The 17,963-nt window shown below is 40.4% G+C and overlaps 1 protein-coding gene across 1 annotated transcript in view; it reads left to right on the top strand.

The window, feature by feature from the left end:
• col16a1 (collagen, type XVI, alpha 1) overlaps positions 1–17,963 on the top strand; it is a 66,318-nt gene that overhangs the window by 21,957 nt on the left and 26,398 nt on the right. The window contains exons 9-38 of the mRNA XM_016675146.1: positions 3,086–3,121; positions 3,219–3,248; positions 3,403–3,423; positions 3,592–3,636; positions 4,679–4,717; positions 4,822–4,884; positions 5,754–5,798; positions 5,903–5,998; positions 6,094–6,123; positions 7,121–7,165; positions 7,287–7,322; positions 7,411–7,533; positions 9,032–9,067; positions 9,517–9,552; positions 9,967–10,095; positions 10,176–10,220; positions 10,592–10,627; positions 10,730–10,783; positions 13,016–13,066; positions 13,146–13,274; positions 13,924–13,959; positions 14,633–14,740; positions 15,004–15,126; positions 15,214–15,267; positions 15,439–15,480; positions 15,882–15,917; positions 15,999–16,052; positions 16,162–16,230; positions 16,323–16,376; positions 16,723–16,749. Of these exons, the coding sequence (XP_016530632.1) occupies positions 3,086–3,121; positions 3,219–3,248; positions 3,403–3,423; positions 3,592–3,636; positions 4,679–4,717; positions 4,822–4,884; positions 5,754–5,798; positions 5,903–5,998; positions 6,094–6,123; positions 7,121–7,165; positions 7,287–7,322; positions 7,411–7,533; positions 9,032–9,067; positions 9,517–9,552; positions 9,967–10,095; positions 10,176–10,220; positions 10,592–10,627; positions 10,730–10,783; positions 13,016–13,066; positions 13,146–13,274; positions 13,924–13,959; positions 14,633–14,740; positions 15,004–15,126; positions 15,214–15,267; positions 15,439–15,480; positions 15,882–15,917; positions 15,999–16,052; positions 16,162–16,230; positions 16,323–16,376; positions 16,723–16,749 (1,728 nt within the window). The remainder of the gene's footprint in view (positions 1–3,085; positions 3,122–3,218; positions 3,249–3,402; positions 3,424–3,591; positions 3,637–4,678; positions 4,718–4,821; positions 4,885–5,753; positions 5,799–5,902; positions 5,999–6,093; positions 6,124–7,120; positions 7,166–7,286; positions 7,323–7,410; positions 7,534–9,031; positions 9,068–9,516; positions 9,553–9,966; positions 10,096–10,175; positions 10,221–10,591; positions 10,628–10,729; positions 10,784–13,015; positions 13,067–13,145; positions 13,275–13,923; positions 13,960–14,632; positions 14,741–15,003; positions 15,127–15,213; positions 15,268–15,438; positions 15,481–15,881; positions 15,918–15,998; positions 16,053–16,161; positions 16,231–16,322; positions 16,377–16,722; positions 16,750–17,963) is intronic.

The following is a 17,963-nucleotide window of genomic DNA, read 5'->3' as shown; positions in this document are numbered from 1 at the left end:
GCCAAGTTTAGAGAGTGAGCTGTGCATGGGACATAAAGGGATAAACGATTTCTTTGCTTTAAATGCGCCGCGGGCTGTAATTCCACCCTGACATGTTGCTGCGTTTATCAAAACATTGTGGCCTCCGCAGTTGGATAAATCCAATCCAAGGCTTTCCGCTATCGTAATAAGAAAAGCTACAAAACTGTCTTGCATGACAATGAATTGGTTCAAATGCCAAAAATGGTTTCATAACTTTCTCCTGTTTGCTAAAAAAGTTTAAAAATGAAGGTTAGATGATCTAAATCAGGGTAAGGAGTTGCATCTATAGAAACAGCAAAACATTAATATTTGCATAGCTGTTTTACAACCATTAACTCAACAATCTCCTCACAACTTGTTGAAGACAGGTAAGATGCATTGACCTTACCTTTCTGGCCATGTGTTCTGGTAGAAATGGGTAGGATTAGGATGTAATTAGGTAGTTGTGATTATGGGATGAATCCAGGAGCGTGTCCATCCCCTGATGGTCACTTTTAACTCTCCCGAAATCTTCACCGGGAACAACAAGGACAGGAACATTAACTTCCCTCCAACATGGATGGTTCCTTCAACAGGAATGAATCGATTGTCATTCCTGTACTGCTGCATCAATGTGAGCATTTTAGACTCAGGTTTTTGGGTCTTCTCTTGTTCTGCGTTACGACGATCGTGTTCCCAAACACACTTCCTGTTGTACTTCCTGTCTTTACGGCGGTTTACTTAAAAGCATATCATTAATTAATGCACAAATCCTTCCTGCTAATGCAGCGTCTGACAGACACATTGTATTTTCCTAGCCTGTATTGAAATAATGAGGTGCCTCTTTCAATAAGAAACACCTTTACTCTCCAGATGTCTTTCCCAATGGGACACAGTCTGTTACAGTTTCATACCGGCAGCGGTCTTTATACCACACACGATGGGCTCTACTCTGGATAAGTTGTTTTTCTGAAAGCCTGTTTTCATCTTGTCATGACATCAGAGGTCCTGGACCCATCTCTAAGAAAAAAAAAAGGTTCTGCTTCTCCACCATGTGTACACGGCTCAGTGCCCCAGTCTTTTGATGAGGTACAGCTAGCCGCTGTGGAGTCGGCCTCAAAGTCGCCACTGGGCAGCAAAGCTTAACCTCCCCATGCACTTTACCGAGAGCACTTTACGTTTAGTCCTGTTTTCTGTTGGTATTTGTAATTCCAAGCCCTTTGCTTCTTTTTTTCCTTTTTCCCTTTAAATACTTGGAGAGGTTTTGTCTATCCACGCTGATGATTAACCAGTGGTTTCACCAAAGTGCATCATTGATTTGGACTGATTTAAATATTTATACAAATGCAAGATTCAATTGCTTTTAAGAGTTGCTTTCTTGAGGTTATTCAAAACAAATAGTCTGCATACATTATGATATGATGTTTTTTTGTTTTTTTCGTTGTTTTTTAAGACTAGGGTTTCATCACACACCCAATATTAATATGCACAAATATTAATCTGTCATATGTAGGATACAGATTAGGGTGTGTCCAGACCTGCTTTGGCGCTAATAAAAGCCAACTAGTCTCTTCTTTTTAAAGAAAAACCCACTAAAATCTGCAAAAAAGGATTGTGTATGATGTTCTTTTTGATCAAGAATAAAACAAAAGATTGTTTAAAGGAGGATCTTTTTAATGAACATAAATGTTCTTGAATTTTTGATTCTAATGTCCTGATTATAAAAAACTATCAAACTTGACAGAAACATCAATATTTAAAAGCTGTTACCTTCTAAACCACAAAGAAACAAAGTAGACAAAGAAACAAAGTAGGAGCAAACTTTGAGCAAATGAAATTCAATGAAACAATAAAGTAAAAGGGAGAAGTTTGTAGTATTTAATGTTCACTACAGATTTGACAGAAAACAGATGGTTCTGTGACCGCTTTGGCTAGCAACACACTCATCTACCACTGTATTAGGTCCACCTTGTAGTACTGGTTGAGACCATCTTTTGCCCCAAACTGCTACAATTCTTCATGAAATAGATTTAGCTTGCTTAGATAGTCGGGCACTAACAGCCATCCCACTTTCAAAGTCACTATAATCCTTCCTCTTGTCTATTCAGATGTTCACTTTTAATTTAATCTTCATTGTAGACTCTTAATGGCAACATGTGAAGTTGTCATTAAGAGTCAATATGCAAACTTTAAACTTTTATATTGGGGGATGTGTTTGTGTGTACATTATTAGCTATCTGAATTAGTTAACAGCACTAACATCAGCAATATGAGCTCATAAGAGCACTCTTTCTTTTTTATTGCTTTGTAATGCAACATTGGGAATAAATAAAGTACTCCGTAGGCTTTTAGTAGATCTTTTTAAGCTGCGTTCAATCACGAATGAGAACATGGAAAGAGTGAGTTGTCACTGCAGCTGGTTCAGGCAGCCATTGATAGATACGCAGCGTGTGAGAGGAAGAGGGGAATAAAGGGAAGAGCTAGAATTACATGTTGTCTCTGCTGTTACAACCGTTCTCGCTCTCTCTTTCTCTGACTCGCTTTCGTCTCGGCAAGCTCGCATAGTCACAACTTCAGCATATTGGAAACTTCCTGGTGTGTGAAAGCCAGACTCCCAGAAACACGGGCTGCAGTAATTCAGCTTTAATTACCCGCTTCCGCCAAAAAAAACGAAAAACGAAACAAAACAAAAAAAAACAAAAAAAACGCTTCAGTTATTTATAATTGTTGTCCTTATTTGGTGTGTGCATGTGACTGTGATCATGTTTTTGCACCATCCTGCAGGAGCAGCTGGTCTGCTCACTCCGGTGCTGTGGGAATCAGACATTCCTATTGATCTCCTGTTCCCACGGGAGATGTGTGTGCGTGCGTGTGTGCGTGCGCGCGTGTGTGTGTGTGTGTGTGTGTGCCCACTTGCATACAACTCATCCTCTTTTAGCAGCATAATGTAGCAGCAGGGAGATTTTGAAAAGTGGAATTTTGTGCAACAGTGCCACTGTCAGGTGACAGTGGAAACTACAAGACTTAATTTCTTCATAAAGCCCAAAGCAGTGTTAATTTATTCTTTCTCTGTGTCTGTCTGTAGTGTGCTGGTTGTTTACTCCTGAGTAAGGAGGAAAATGTAAGGATCGCTGATCTTTACTTCTTTCTGTAAGATCATGTTAGGAATGTCAATCCAAGAGCTACGTTACCATGTTCCCTGTGTGTGTGTTTTTCAGGTTGTAAACCTTGGAGGAAAAGGCGGCCGGGTGAGTACGAAGGATGTAGATATAATGTGAAGCTAAAATGAATGAAACTAATTAATGGGAAGCAATTTGACCAAATAGCAACACGATACAGCATTCTGATTTCACGACACATTCACGAATAATCATCCATCCTCTCCATCTCTCTGTGTCTCAGGGCGATGGTTGCTCAGGTCCAGTAAGTAAACTAGTCATTTCCCACGCTCATTCTGCTTGCCTTTCCTTTTTTTGTTGTTTTTTTTGCATAGCCTACAGTGAGCTAGGATTGGCCCTTTTGCTTTTTCTCCTGCTTCTTGCCAAAAGTAATTTGTGAAAATTTGTGCCAACCAACTGTCTCTAACCTCAGTGCACAGATGGATCCAGGGGCCAGAAGGGCGAGAAAGGCGAGCCGGTGAGTGCCAGAGTTTCAGTCACAGGTTGCAGCAACACGTACCAGCGCTTTCCAATCCACCTAAACCTCCTTCAGCATTTTTGGATTGATTCTTATGCAGAGCCTCATTTTTCAGGCATTCAGCCACAGTATTAATTATGCAGCTGGAAACCCTGTTGCTCTCTGTGTATTTTTATTTTACCAGTAGAGTGTTTATTAACCATGCAAGAGTGTTAACGTGTGGACCTGCAGGACGAAAGTGGGATTTAATGAGTAAGCTGCAACCGACTAACATGCGTATCATACAAGTTGTAAACATATTTACACCCCCTCAACATTTTTTTTTTCACAGTTTGCGCTTTACAACTACAGAATTCAATGTAGTTTGCTAGGATTTTATGTTATAGAACAACATAAAGTAGGACATCCACAGAGAATGCAGCTCACGATTATTTAATCACGGTTAATTAAATTGAGCTTGTTAAATTTTTTTTGCATGTTTATTAAGTTGACATTTGCCTGACTTGTCAACTTAATAAACATAATAAATCAACTTGGATAAACCTACTTTGATTACTTCTGACCAATTAATGGAATATATGCAAATTGGATCACCTGTTCTGTTTGTTTTCCCCCCGACTTTTCTGCCACACTACACACTTTATATAGTCACGCTATTCTTTTTCTGGGCGTCACAGTGAATACAAATCCATGGGATTTAGATCCCTTTTTGCAAAAACATAAATATATATTTTTTTGGACTTGACAATTGTGTCCAGCTGCCATAAAAAGTCTGTAGTTATATTTTTGACAAAATGTGAAAAAACCTCTGAGGTTTCCCCAATTTTAGAAAAGACCAGCTCCTTTGTCTGAGACTTTGTGTAAATGGGGCAATAGCCTCGTGGTGTTAGCCCACGCAGGCTACTGACTGCTTACTATGTTTGCTATGCTCCAGGTTGTGTGTGGGCGTGTGTGTGTGTGTGTGTGTGTGTAGTGTACGTTTTGTCTTCTTTTAGAGCCAAGTCATTGATCTTGGCCTTATCTCCGCTGATTGCCTCCACAGGGAACGGCTTCCAACCGGGGTCAGGCAGCTGGGTACAAGGTGAACAGTTGAAGAAACTTTTGGTGATTAATAATCAAGACGTAACCCCCTAATGATCATCCAATTAGATTCTAACCTCTCATTCTCTTGGTGGTTTTGTCCAGGGAGAAAAAGGTCAGAAAGGGGAGATCGGTCCGCAAGGCCTGACAGGAACACCGGGGAAGGATGTAGGTGTTTCGTGCTTGTTTTCTTCAACACATCTAGAGCAAGTCAGACAGTAAGGTCAAAATGCGGTTTTTACAATCGCATAAATAAGAGAGGACATCTCTGAGAGATGCTCACTCATCCTGCCGTGCGGTTACTTTTATCAGGCCTAAGCGGATATTCGGTAAACCCATGCGGTACCGCTCTCTAAACTCGGGCTCTCATTGATATCTGCCCGCTCCTGTTGCGTTAAGTCAACCTGCTAATGCCTGTTAGATTAGGCTAGAGCAACAAAGCTTGCACAATCAATGCCGCCTCATTGACTGGGCCGTTTGTCTCTCACACAGGCAGCCGTCTATTCAGGAAGACTTAAACCTTTTAATCTCCCCCCCCTGAATGGTGCAATGAGCCCACGAACGCATGAAAACTTTTGAGGAACAAATTACAGCCTTAGCAGGGCGCCAAGAGATTCCAGCTGTTTTTTTTCTGGCATCCGACGAACTCACATTTAGCAGTTTTCTAAGCTACAAGCTTGTTGTAGCCAGATGGATTTGGTGGGGCAGGAGAGGGGAATAGATTTTGTTTTTAATTCCTCCCATCCATCTGACATTCTGAAAATGAATGCGCTCGTCGATGTGGCTTGAGTCAGGCAGGCAGAAAATATCACATGCACCACTGAAGACAATTCATCTCACAGGCTTTATGATAACCCTGTCTGTTTTTTCCTTCTGGTGAACGATGTTCAATAAAGTAGGGAAATCTAAAAGACTTGAACATTTCTATAAAGGAGACAAGCTCCATGTTTTCTTTAACACCAGCAGCGCTCGTTTTATTCCCTCTCAGAACGCGCTGATGATGTCACTCTCTTCTCTTGTCTGTCACCGTTTCCCAGGGTCGGGGAGGGTCCATCTGCGTCGTCGGCCCCAAGGGACAGAAGGTTTGTCTGCCTTAACTCTTGGGCTTTCCATCATCAGCCTGCCTGTCACATTCATGCAGCCCAGTTTGGATTTGATAGAACCTGCGCCGGGTTTGTTTTCCCAGGGCACTCCGGGATCAGTGGGTCCGGAGGGCTTAGCTGGGGAGCCAGGGAAGCCCGGACTTCCGGGTCTGCCAGGATTCGGAAAACCGGGTCCACCGGTGAGAGAGCACTTTTTCACGATAGAAGATTTGGTAAAGAAAAAAAAAGAATAATGCACTGAAGAGTAAATTGAATAATTTGCTTATCTTCACAGGGCCCTCCTGGTGATGGTAGAGGTGAGAAGGTAGGCTGTTTTCTTAAACTGTCTGATGAAATGAGTGACATGCTGCATTTGTAGCAGGTTTTAACACTCTTTAAAAGTGAAAAGAGATGTAATCTTATGTTTACTTTCTAAACAATTGTACACTTTGAATAATTTTTAACAAAAGAGTATAAACTTGGGTGAAACTGTGCGATCGCATTTATCACAAACAATATTTGTGCTGATCAGTGAACGCATTCACGTCCTGATGTTTGGACATCCAAAATGTAAAAAAAAAAAAAAAAGAAATCAATCTAGACCGAAAAATAAGCTTTTACAGTTGAGTCTGAGTTGAAAGCAGAATATTTGATTTCCTTTTTACCAACTCAATTCTGACTCCTGGTACATTGAATTGGAACAAATTGGTGGTGAGCACTATTAAATCCCTCCCCGTTCGGAGGGTCTAGATTAGATGCAATGGGACATAAGCAGTAGTTTGTGCCAGAGTTTTAATCTGGAGAGCACATCACAAGACATACTTCACGTTGAATAGAAATACTCAATACCATATCTCAATATTTTTTTTTATCATGTGCCACATAATCTCTTTACATCCTTAACAATAAATTGCCATAAAAAATAAAAAAAAAGGTCTAGTTTCTGGTATGTAAAGTGTAGCATAATAACAACCAAATCAATGTAGTTGCTAACATGAAAACAGTCAAATTTTATGACATTTGTCTGTGTGACACATAGTTTATTAAATTAGTCCAACTTCTTTTCTTTTCTTCTAACCTTTACCTTCGCTGTAACACTCAAAATCAAGAGTAGTTTTCTTTCTGAATCTATTGTTTAAAATAAATTGTAGTCATTAAGCAGACATTTTGACCATGGTGGCTAATTGAACAAGGGTAGAGAGAACCATGCCCAACTTTTCCTGCTCTTTTGGGGATCCTGCTGCCAGTTCCAAGCTAACCTTACTGATGAGATCAATTCATGTTTCATGCTATCATATTCAGTTTCAACTTTCCATTTACAGGGAGACCCAGGACCGAAAGGAGAAGACGGATTGCCAGGAGACCCGGTGAGAGACTCTTTTAAGCATTGATTGATATTCAGCAGTGCATGCATCGGCTTCCAACAGACTGTACTGTAATGACGAACTGGTACATCAGTGTTTGACAGGGATTCTGTTGTTTTCCCAGGGACCAAGAGGCCCAGGAGGTCCAAAAGGAGAGAAGGTTTAATAATGCCACATTAGCACAATCCTTAAGCGTTTCATCTGCACGTCCCTGCGCTCTGATCAACACGCTGTGTGCAAATCTTCAGGGTGACCCGTGCGAAGTGTGCCCGGTGTTGCCAGCCGACGTCGGCAACACGGTGGCCTTGCAGGGAAAGCCCGGTCCTAAAGGAGAGCCCGGATCGCCGGGGATCGGAGAGAGAGGACTCCCCGTAAGTACACCAGTTTGACTTGCCGCGTAATGTATTCCGCACCTGCCGGGATGTTCCGTTTTACATTTTTATGATCTCGCTACATATTTTATTAGAGCTGTAGATAGGGGTGTGAGTCGTAGCTGACAATTGAACCCTGAGCGCTCGTGTGATGGCGTGTATATTTAATCTTTCTTATCGTTCTGAGGAAAAGCGCAGCGTTTACTTCCACCTCGGGGTTGTGTGTGCCCCTGTAATTCTTGCGGCGCTGCGGCAGCTTAACGGGAGAAGACGTGATACGCTGTCAAAAGTTTAGTCACCAAGACGAGGGGTTCGTTCGTTCTTTCCCTCCAGTGAGTCCAAATTCTATCTCTCTCTCTCTCTCTCTCCCTCTTTCCTCTCCCTCTCTCCCCCTTTTTTTTTTTTTTACCTTTTATAACTCCCACTTACTCCAGCAGGTGAAATGGGGAATGATTTGTGGAGGAGGGGTGATAGAATATAAATCTTTAGCCTTATGAGATTTTCTGTGCAACGATTTCCAATAGTGCCAGCATCAATCTGTCATACCTGGTTAAGGCAGAGAGAGAGAACAAGGTAGAGCAGACGAAAAAGGAGAGCTGCAGTGCTCTGGAAAAAGTCTTCGCCCCTTAAAGGTTTCTTTCTTGCTTGCATTTATGTCATACTTAAAAGTTTCAGATCATTAACAAGATGTTAGCATCGGAAATTATATACCGACAGATTGCAAAAAAAAGTTGCTTTGAAATGATTTCATTTAAGTTGAAATTTCCTTGATAATTTTTAAAATAGCTATATTTTCGGTTCGGTTTTACCTGCCAGTTCCACAATTGGTTACTGTCAGACCTTCACTTAGCTCAAGTAGATCCTTGTCAGATATATATATATATATATATATATATATATATATATATATATATAGAGCACATTGGGTACAAAGAAATGTTCTGCATGGCCATTTCTAAAGCTTTGAGACTGCTATGAACACCACTTGCAGCCACTATTCATACATAGAGGAAAAAAAAAAAACGTAGACTGGTTGTGAACCTTCGCAATAAATGGCAGGGATAAAATTACTCTTCGTCAACTACTTATCCAGGAGGTCACAAAAGAGTCGGGATTGATATATGAAGGGCCTCACTTACCACAGATAGGTCAGTGTTCGTGATTCTGTGATGAGAGAATATTGGCAAGTAAAGGCCTTTGTGAGACAGTAATTCATGCTGACCAAGTAAAATAAATAAATATCCGTCACATGTGCCAAAATGAATCAAATTCTTGATAATCCCCAAGACTTTTGAGGAAGTATTTTGTGGCCATCAGCCTTTAAACTCAATTTCACTTATTTAATTACCTGAAATATGTAACATAAGAAAGCAAAAAGACAAAAAAAAAGAACTTGTTCACAGACCTTAGAGTATAGCTTCCCTTCAAACAAACATCCTGACATCTGTTCATTTTTTTTTTTACTTCCTTTTCCCCACCCCTGTTTTTTCTTTGACAGGGTGTCGAAGGTGCAAATGGCAAAGCGGGACAGAAGGTATGGGGTTTCTTACCTGTTCGTTTGAATGTGTACTTAGTTCATATTCTGCTCAAGTGTGACCTATACACGCTCATCTGCATTCCTCAGATATGCTAACATCAGCACTGTGTGAACACTCCTTCCCAGAGCAGATGCAAGCAAAACTAGCTGAAACAAACTGCACAAAATGCTAAAAAAAAAAAGAAGAAAAGTCCACTCAGACTCCCACATTCAGAACATCACGTCATGTAGGTCTGCAACTGCAAAAGTCAGTCAGCTTTAGTCTATGACCCCAAGTCCACGCTGCACCCACACTCGCACTTTACCGATATGCATCGACATCTGCCTAATTGCGGTGACCACAACGCTTCCAGTGCCGTGTTCAGACGCGACATTGCTGCGCAAGCTGCCTTGGCAGCATGCGCCGGGATTAATTTGAATTCTGTGCTTTTTGTATGTTTTGGCAGGGAGAACGCGGATCAGATGGCGCCAAAGGAGAAAAGGTTGGTGTGGTGTCTGTCTTACCCCTGAAATTAAATATCTTCTGCTTCAGAAGCTTTCTCCATTAAGTTGTCAGCCAGATATAGCTTCCAAATTACTTAATGGAGCTTTGCAATTGTTCTTAAAGGACTTTTCCAAGCTAACCAAACAAAGTTTCCGTTTTTAAAATTTATTTTGGTGTGATTTTCATCTTTGTCTGGAACATTTCAGATTCATGTTTTCATTGGAAAAAAATTGAAAACCGTTTTTTATTGTTGCCGTTATTGTTCTTACATTTTACCATTATGTGGTAGCTTTTGACGTCTGTGGCTGTAACAGGACAAAACGTGAAAAAGTTTGACTGCAAGAACACATCTGCAGGTCACAGAATAAGATGTCGACATCTGAAGATTTCACACGTGTTCTGTGGGTTTCAGGGAGAACCGTGTTCCGTGTGCCCTACCCTCGGAGAACTCCCACCCAAGTTCATCCCGGGTGGCCAAACTCAAACTCTGCAGCAGAAGGGAGAGAAGGGGGAACCTGGGATTGGGCAGAAAGGAGAGCAAGTAAGAAAATAGTTTTTAGGGTTAAAAAAAAATGAAAATGCCTCATTAAAGTAACGTATTTTCTTTTTTTTATTTCCCAGGGGGAGCCAGGAAACGTGGGTTCACCTGGCCTTAAAGGAGAGAAGGTAGTTAACTTGTGTGTGTGTATATATATATAGACATATAGACATAGTGCTGCAAAGTAATAAATATGGATTGTATAAGTGAAGCCCCATTCAATCGGTACGGCTCTTAATGACTGCGTCGAGAAGATAATCTCAGCGGTGCACTAATTTTAAGGCCCCAAACTGTCTCCCATAGGGATTTTTTTTTCTCAGCAGGAAGCTTATTAGCAAAAAGCCAAGGTACTCAAAAACCAATATCATCTGACATAGCTGCCCATAGGGTGCAACTTAACTCTGAGGGGTGAATTACCAATTTAAAAAGCAATCCATTTTTATCAAAATGGGGAATTTCAGTGATCTTTTTTTTTTTTTTTTTTTCTGCCTGTCTGCAGGGTAATGCTGGCAACGCGGGAGCTGCCGGAAAGCCGGTGAGTCCAGCTTCAGTTCTTTGAATCTGATTTTTTTATTTTTTATTTTTTCTGTTTCTCAACCTGGTGATGTAATGAAATGAAATGTGGCCATGCAAACAGGGGAAACCAGGACCGAGGGGGGCTGCGGGGAAGGATGGACAGAGAGGTGCAAAGGTAGGAGAAGTGGATAACAGCCTTCGCAACTTTGCATTTTACATTTACATTTTCTTTCCTAATTGTTTTTTTTTTTTCTCATTTTATTTGCACTTTTTCATGTTGTGTCCAAGGAGATGGATGCTTAAATGAACTCTTCAAATGAATTCAAGTTTTACAGCTGTAAATATTAAAATAAAAGCTGTGTTTTGGTGTCTCCACACAGGCCAGATGAAACATTGTTGAACAGAATTTCCTTTTACAGATAATAAGAAAGTTTGCTTAAGATTGACTTGACAGTGATCCAGAAGCATAAGGCTGTTGTGAAGTGGGTGTTGGAGACCCTCTAGCTGTTTTTGTTTGCTTCTGCCTTTGTATTCTCAGAGTAACAAAGGTCCAGTCCTCTCCTCTCTCTGTTTTGCTAGTTCTTCCAAGACACTTTGGCTAAAAACAAACAAAAAAACCCCCCAGCTAAATATGCAATTTAGTTTGAAACTATGCAGTAAGCAGAAATGCATTCCTTGACAATAGCTGAATACAGATAATTCTAAGTCCTGACAAGAGCTTTTGAAATCTCTTTCTCCCATTTTCAAACTAGTTTTATTTTTAATCACACTTTGATAAACGTCCCGGCTAGCTCGTGCGACATTTGATACTTAAGGGAATATTTTTGCACTTCTACCACTGCAGTTAACTTCAGTGATGCTTTTGGATGTCCTAGAAAACAAGATGTGACAGAATTGTGTTGACAACTGATTGAAAAAAAAAATAGGGTGCTGCTGCTTTCCACCCTTGATGGAATCATAAATGGTGCTAGCCACCAGAAAACTTTCAAGGATAATGTCTGGCCACTGTCCTTTAAGTGGACAGACTTAAGGGACTTGAAAAGTGATCAGTCAAGTTTGGAGAAAATTGGGGCAAAATTTTGGCCCAATTAGTCCAAGATAAGCTGGATTTTAGTCCATCTTATCTTGGACTAAAATCCAAGATAAGCTGTTGTGCCATGAGATTAAGAAGTTCATTCATACTCACAATCCTTCCAATTTGACTGGAGTACGAACAATTAGGAAAAGGAAATGAGTGCCAGAAATCCTCTGGAGTGACTTGGAAAAAATAGTTGGCAGTTTATTGTATATGTTTGATAGCAGTTGCTGTTTCTAAGTGTGGCTTAGTCTTTTTATTAGAGTGAATCGATTTCTTTGTTTTTTAATTTGACAACTACTTTTTTCATTTATTCTAGTTGTCTTTGATATATATTTTTGATAATCCTAAACATTTAAGTGTGGAAAAAAATGGATAGGCTACTTTTGTTAAATGGGAAACACTTGTTATGGTACTGTAGTTTAATGAACCTAAAAAAAACAACCTATAACAAACCATTTTGATACGTAAACTTAAGCAAAAATGTATAACCTTCAAATAGTGTATTTGTAATCTTTAGAAACCTGTTCAATTCAGCTGTACTTTTTAAATAAAAGCATGGCCTGCTCTTTTTATAGAACAATGCTGGGAGCTGATATTAGCAGGTTAATTAGTCTGGCTAAGGACAGCCTGCAGCCAGCTGCTTAATGGAAACACTGCTTGCAGTTTGCCAATGGTAGCTTTAGTAGCTTTAAAGGAGCGTGATTTAACAAGAGTGACGGGTGTCACTTCATTAGCTTCTGCACCACGTCTGCCCATGTCATGTTGCACTAGCTAAAGTCACTAAGTAACTTTTGGTGTCATTGAAATGATTTTAACTCATAGGAGCAGTAAGATGGAAAATGTTAGTGGTTTTCACTTTATTGTTCCTTTAAATTATTGATGAAATTTGATATCACACCATTCCTGATTCAATGCTTTTTGTGCTTTCATCAACTGACTTCAGAGGCTACTTCATGGAAGTGTCTAAGCTCTTTACCATAGAGCTACCAGGACGTGAACATGACTCATTCCAGGCAACTGTAAAATTGTCTGGATTGATTTCAAAGTCACATCAGTTGGACAGTTGAAAACATGAAAAATAGATTTCCTCCTCAGAGTATTTATTTATTTATTTATTCATGTAAGCGTTGGCGAATACAAGCTGTGACTGACCTCTGTGACCTTTAATAATTCTGGTTGGTTTTTATGTACAAGCCTGTACAATGCCATTCATTTAGATGTGCATATTTTGTGATAGCTTTATATAACACTTATTGAAAAAAATACAAAATGGTGGAAATATGGAGGGAAAAAAAAAAAGGTGACGATTCCTTCCTGATCTTTCAACAGGGTGAAGACGGGAAGCCCGGTGTGGGAACGCCGGGCCCAAAGGGTGAGCAGGTGAGTGTGTGTGACTGTTTGAAGGAGTCATTACCCGTGTTGCTGTGCAGACCGACTTTAAGTCTTTGTCCATCCGCAGGGCAACTGTGGTGTGTGCCAGCCATCAGAGGTTGGTAGTCAACCGAGTGGCCTGCTTGAGGGAAGAAAAGGTGAACCCGGCCCTCCAGGTCCCCCTGGACCTCCAGGACTTGGAGCTGAAGGCAAACAGGTATATCTGTTTTGAAAATATCAATAGGAAGAACAACTTTTTCTAAATGTTCCTGAAGAATCTTACTGTACTAACAGATGGATTAACTCCATTGCTACAGTGTATTAATCCGAGTCACAGTCATTGATCTTTGCCAGTGGTTTTTATTGCACCTTGTTGTTTATATCCTCATTAAACAAAGAGAAATATACACCCTGCTTAAAGAGAACACGGATAAGTCCCCTCAGTCATAAGCCAGTTTAAGTGCAAATACTCAGTCCGGCGTGTACGAGCTGAACCGGCATCACAAAATAACATTTTTAGCTAATTCCACGAGACGAGCTTCTTTGTTCTGCTACGGAGTAAAACCGATTAGCCGCCATCTGGAAGAGTGAAAAGTTTACGATGCTGGAAAGATTTCAACCCCGAGGGCAAAATCCACCCTGATGCTCATCGTGCAAACATAATATGCAGGGAATCTCGCCGAACAACAGAACAGCAGCTAAATAGTAAAAGACAAAAATCTCTTTTGGCTTCTGCCACCTATTCGGTTTAAACTGTCTTGTGCTTCTGCCCGTCGCTTTGTGTCGACGGTTTTTACTCTGTGTGACCAGACAGACGTTTGCTCCGTGCTTGCAGCTGAGTGATTGCTCATTGTTACTTTTAACAGGGACCATCAGGCCAGTCTGGTGCTAAGGGAGAAAAGGTACGTTTTCTATTATATTGTGTACGTGTATTTACACACTTTGTGCTCCGGCTGCTAAAACCCCAAACCCCTGAGAAACATATTCCAAACATTTCGGAGCCCTGTTTTTTGGCTGCTAAGTTAAAACCAGCTAATCAAGCCTTCTGGGTATTGTGTCAGTCTTTTTAAATAACTCATTGCCCAAACACTTTCTAAATCATGCATTTAAACGCCCAAGAAAGGCGAGAGAGACACTGATAATGAGTCTTGAATAAGTAACACCAGCACAAGGATCAGTTGAAGTGATACTGTTTTAATATTTCAGGCAGCTGGGGTACAAATAGTCCAGCATCTGCTGCACATTATACCTCGAAACTTATTTGGAATACTTTTATCATCCTGATAAAAAAAAAAATCTAAGAAGAAGAAAAAAAAAAAAAAATCTGTCAAAAACAAAGCCAGTATACCTTAAATTACCTTATTCACTGGAATCTCTCAACCCAAACTTCAAAGTGGAACTAGACAGTTGTTGAAATAATGAGGCTGGAGACACTTTCATTATTTGAGAGAAATGAATAAATCAGGAGTCGATAACTAAGCTCCATTCTGTCGGCTCTATTATTTTTGAACAGAAAATGCACGGCTCCCGTCAAAACCAGAAGGGTTTCTGATTGTGTGTTTTGTGTTCGACCAGGGCGAGCAAGGAGAACAGGGAGACAAGGGATTGAACGGTGACCCTGGAGTCCCGGGTTTGCCTGGAGACCCCGGTCAGGATGGATTAAGGGGCTTGAAGGGAGAGAAGGTAAAAATTACAAGCTAACAGAAAATTTCAGTTCTACGTGCCGCAGTCTGATCTGCCTCTTTTGATGATTTATTCAGGAATATTAACACGAGTTGAAAATGTAGACTTTGTCTGCTTTTTTTTAAAACCGCTATTAATCCAATCTGCTGGGATGTTAATATATTTTGTTCAAAAACCGGCCATATTGGTCCCAGCTCCCAAACATATGCCGCTTTGACTCATCCTGAAGGTTTGTGTATCATGCTTTGGGTTTGTTTTGCCAGGGTGATTCATGTACTAGCTGCTCGTCTGCTGGCACGGCGCTGGGTGACGGTGTAGCTGTGCCAGGGCCCAAAGGAGAAAAAGGAGATCCTGGGTCCCCGGGAGCGGGGAAACCTGGCAAAACTGTGAGCCGGAGTTCAGTTTAATTTTAGCTTTGCACTTTGAGAGTTGCTCAACTGCTCAAAGTCTCAGTTTGCATTTGTTCTCTTTAGGGAAATCCTGGCTTACCAGGTGTGCAAGGTCCCTCTGGTCCCAAAGGAAGCAAGGTGTGAATTGTACACACACACACACGCACACACACACATATATATATATATATATATATATATATATATATATATATATATATGTATGTGTGTGTGTGTAGGATTTTATTTTATTTCTTTATTTGCTATGCTGCTGTCATTCTGATTTGTGGTGCATCTTGCACTCAACAGGGCGATGCTGGGGCTGCAGGAGTGGGCCTTCCGGGACCACAAGTAAGACTTGCTTTTTTTCTTTTTTTTTTTTTTTCTCTCCACATTTATCAGAGAGAGCAACACATAGCACAGGATTGTGAAGAGGAAGGAACATTATATTATTTTTACAAGTAAAAATCTGAAACGTGTAGCATAAATCATTTATAATACCCAGAAAATGCACTTGGGTTTACGGTTGCGTTATGGCAAAACAGGAAAAAGATTCTAAACATTTTGTGCTTAAAATCCATCAATGTTCTCTGATGGTTTATTTATTCAACTTCTGAGAAGTTAAATAAACTTTTCAGCAGCTAATCACTTGATTAATTGTAGAAAAAAAAAAAAAAAACTCTGTTACTTACATTAAAAACCTTCCCGCTTCTTCTCTTGTTGCTTCATTTTTTTAAAAATGTTTTTCCCAGGGCATTGAGGGACCAAGAGGTCTCCCAGGACTAGTAGTGAGTTTCTCTTCCACCTTCACATTCTGTATTTACCATGCTGCACATTTATAACCTGGTCTAACCTGTTCATTTCTTGAGGGACCCCCTGGTGTTACAGGATTGCCAGGCTCTGTTGGCCCTGCAGGGGAAAAGGTAGATTTTTTTTAATTAAAACTATGGCATTTTAATCTGAAAAAGAAATAAAAAAACAAAAAAAAACATTTTTTTCAAACTTTGCTTTGTGTCTTTTTTTTGTTCACAGGGCTCAAGAGGTGATCTGGGACTCCCTGGGCCACAGGGACCGCCGGGATTTGGAGTAGCGGGACCGCCGGTAGATTTCAATATGTCGTATTGGTGTAACGAGGCTTATTATAATCCTTTTATTTTGGCTCTCACACAACGCGACTGACTTTCGACTCGCAGGGTAAAGACGGAGCCCCTGGGCCCAGAGGGCTTCCAGGAGCTGACGGCGCACCCGTAAGTTTCCGTCTATTTTTACGTCTTCGTTCCATTTGCATGTTTATCTGTGTGCGCATTTGCAGTTTAGGGAAGAAGCTGAAGTTTCAAGCTACACTTAATGTTTTGGTTTGGTTAGATGTTTTAGTTTCCCTTGAGCTTTTTTATTTATTTATTTTTGGGAATTGTTCTTGATTTAGGCATTACCCAGGATTTCTGCCTCGATCCATAGGAGAGGCGATGTCTGCTCCCATTTCATCCTTACCCCCCTCAGCTGCACTCAGCTCACTTCCACGTGAAACAACAAAGAGTAATTTCATGTGTTTCTCCTTGTGTGTGTCTGCTTGTGTGTGTCTTTCTCTTGCAGGGATTTCATGGAGCTAAGGGGGACAAGGTAAGTCTACCATTTTGTTTGGATGACAGGAACTGGAAGGGGTTTGAAGATCAGGGGGCGGAACAGATGGTAATCACGAGAGAAGGCTTAACACCCTCCACTGACCGTGCCCGGCGTCACAGACGCACTCACTCTGACGCGCCCGTGCACGCGCGGTCCCGCGGCTACAGATAAAGCATCAGTGGAGGTGACACGCGTGCCATTCTTGGCAGAGGAGGCGTTTTACGGGCCTGAAGAGAGACGCTGTGTAATAATTACCGTTTGAGTCAGAGCTGCAGGTTCAGACTGTCACTGAGGAAGGGAGAGATGAAGAATTAAAGAAGGCGGAGCTTTCGGGGCGTGGGACGGGGGCCTCAGATGTTAATGAAGGATAATTTAAATGTGAGAATGGATACTTTATTGCTATAAAGTATCTATTTATAGATACTTTATCTATGAATAGACAAAGTATCTATAAATGAAAAAAAAATCATTTTTTTTTCCTAAAAAAAGGAAATTTTACTCAGTGAGCATGACTCTATCCATTTACATCAACTATTAAACAAGCAAAAACAACAACAAAAAAGTAGCAAGTAAAACACAATTTCAACGAAAATGCACTTAAACACTGGCTAGATGAACACAGAATCAGCAATAACATCCTCTAAAGTTCCTGGCTTTTGTGCTTTTAACTTAATCATAAACCATGGTTACCTGATTGCATTTCTGAAAGTGGAACCTGTAATTGTGCAAACATGTCCTCATGAACGAAACATAAAGGATTTACCAGTTGAGACCTGCTGACCATGAACAACAATTATTTTGAAAATGTAATGCTTCAGCATGCATTTAAGAAATTAATTGCTTTTGGAACAAAGGACAGTTTTTTTTATGTATTTTGAAAGGACTGGGTAGTAGTACCGAGTCACAACACAACCAAAACCCAAAGGGATCAGATATGTCAGGAGTTCATTCTTTGTAAAATGTGCTTCATTTCATTATATTTTTACACACGTGGAAAAAAAAAAACATTTACGTGCAGATCCATTCAATAAGTTAGAATATTATTGAAAAGTCCATTCATTTCAGGAACTCCATCAACAAGTGAAACACATTACGTTGATTATTTAGACAAAGGAGGATGTTTTAACACCTTTATTTCTGTTAATTATGATGATTTTCTGCTAACAGATAATGGAAAAAATGACATTTCAAATAAATGAAAAGTATGTTTA

The sequence above is a fragment of the Poecilia formosa genome, unplaced genomic scaffold (assembly GCF_000485575.1).
Source record: "Poecilia formosa unplaced genomic scaffold, Poecilia_formosa-5.1.2 Scaffold107, whole genome shotgun sequence".
NCBI classification, from domain to species: domain Eukaryota; kingdom Metazoa; phylum Chordata; class Actinopteri; order Cyprinodontiformes; family Poeciliidae; genus Poecilia; species Poecilia formosa.
This window is presented reverse-complemented; position numbering and strand designations above follow the sequence as displayed.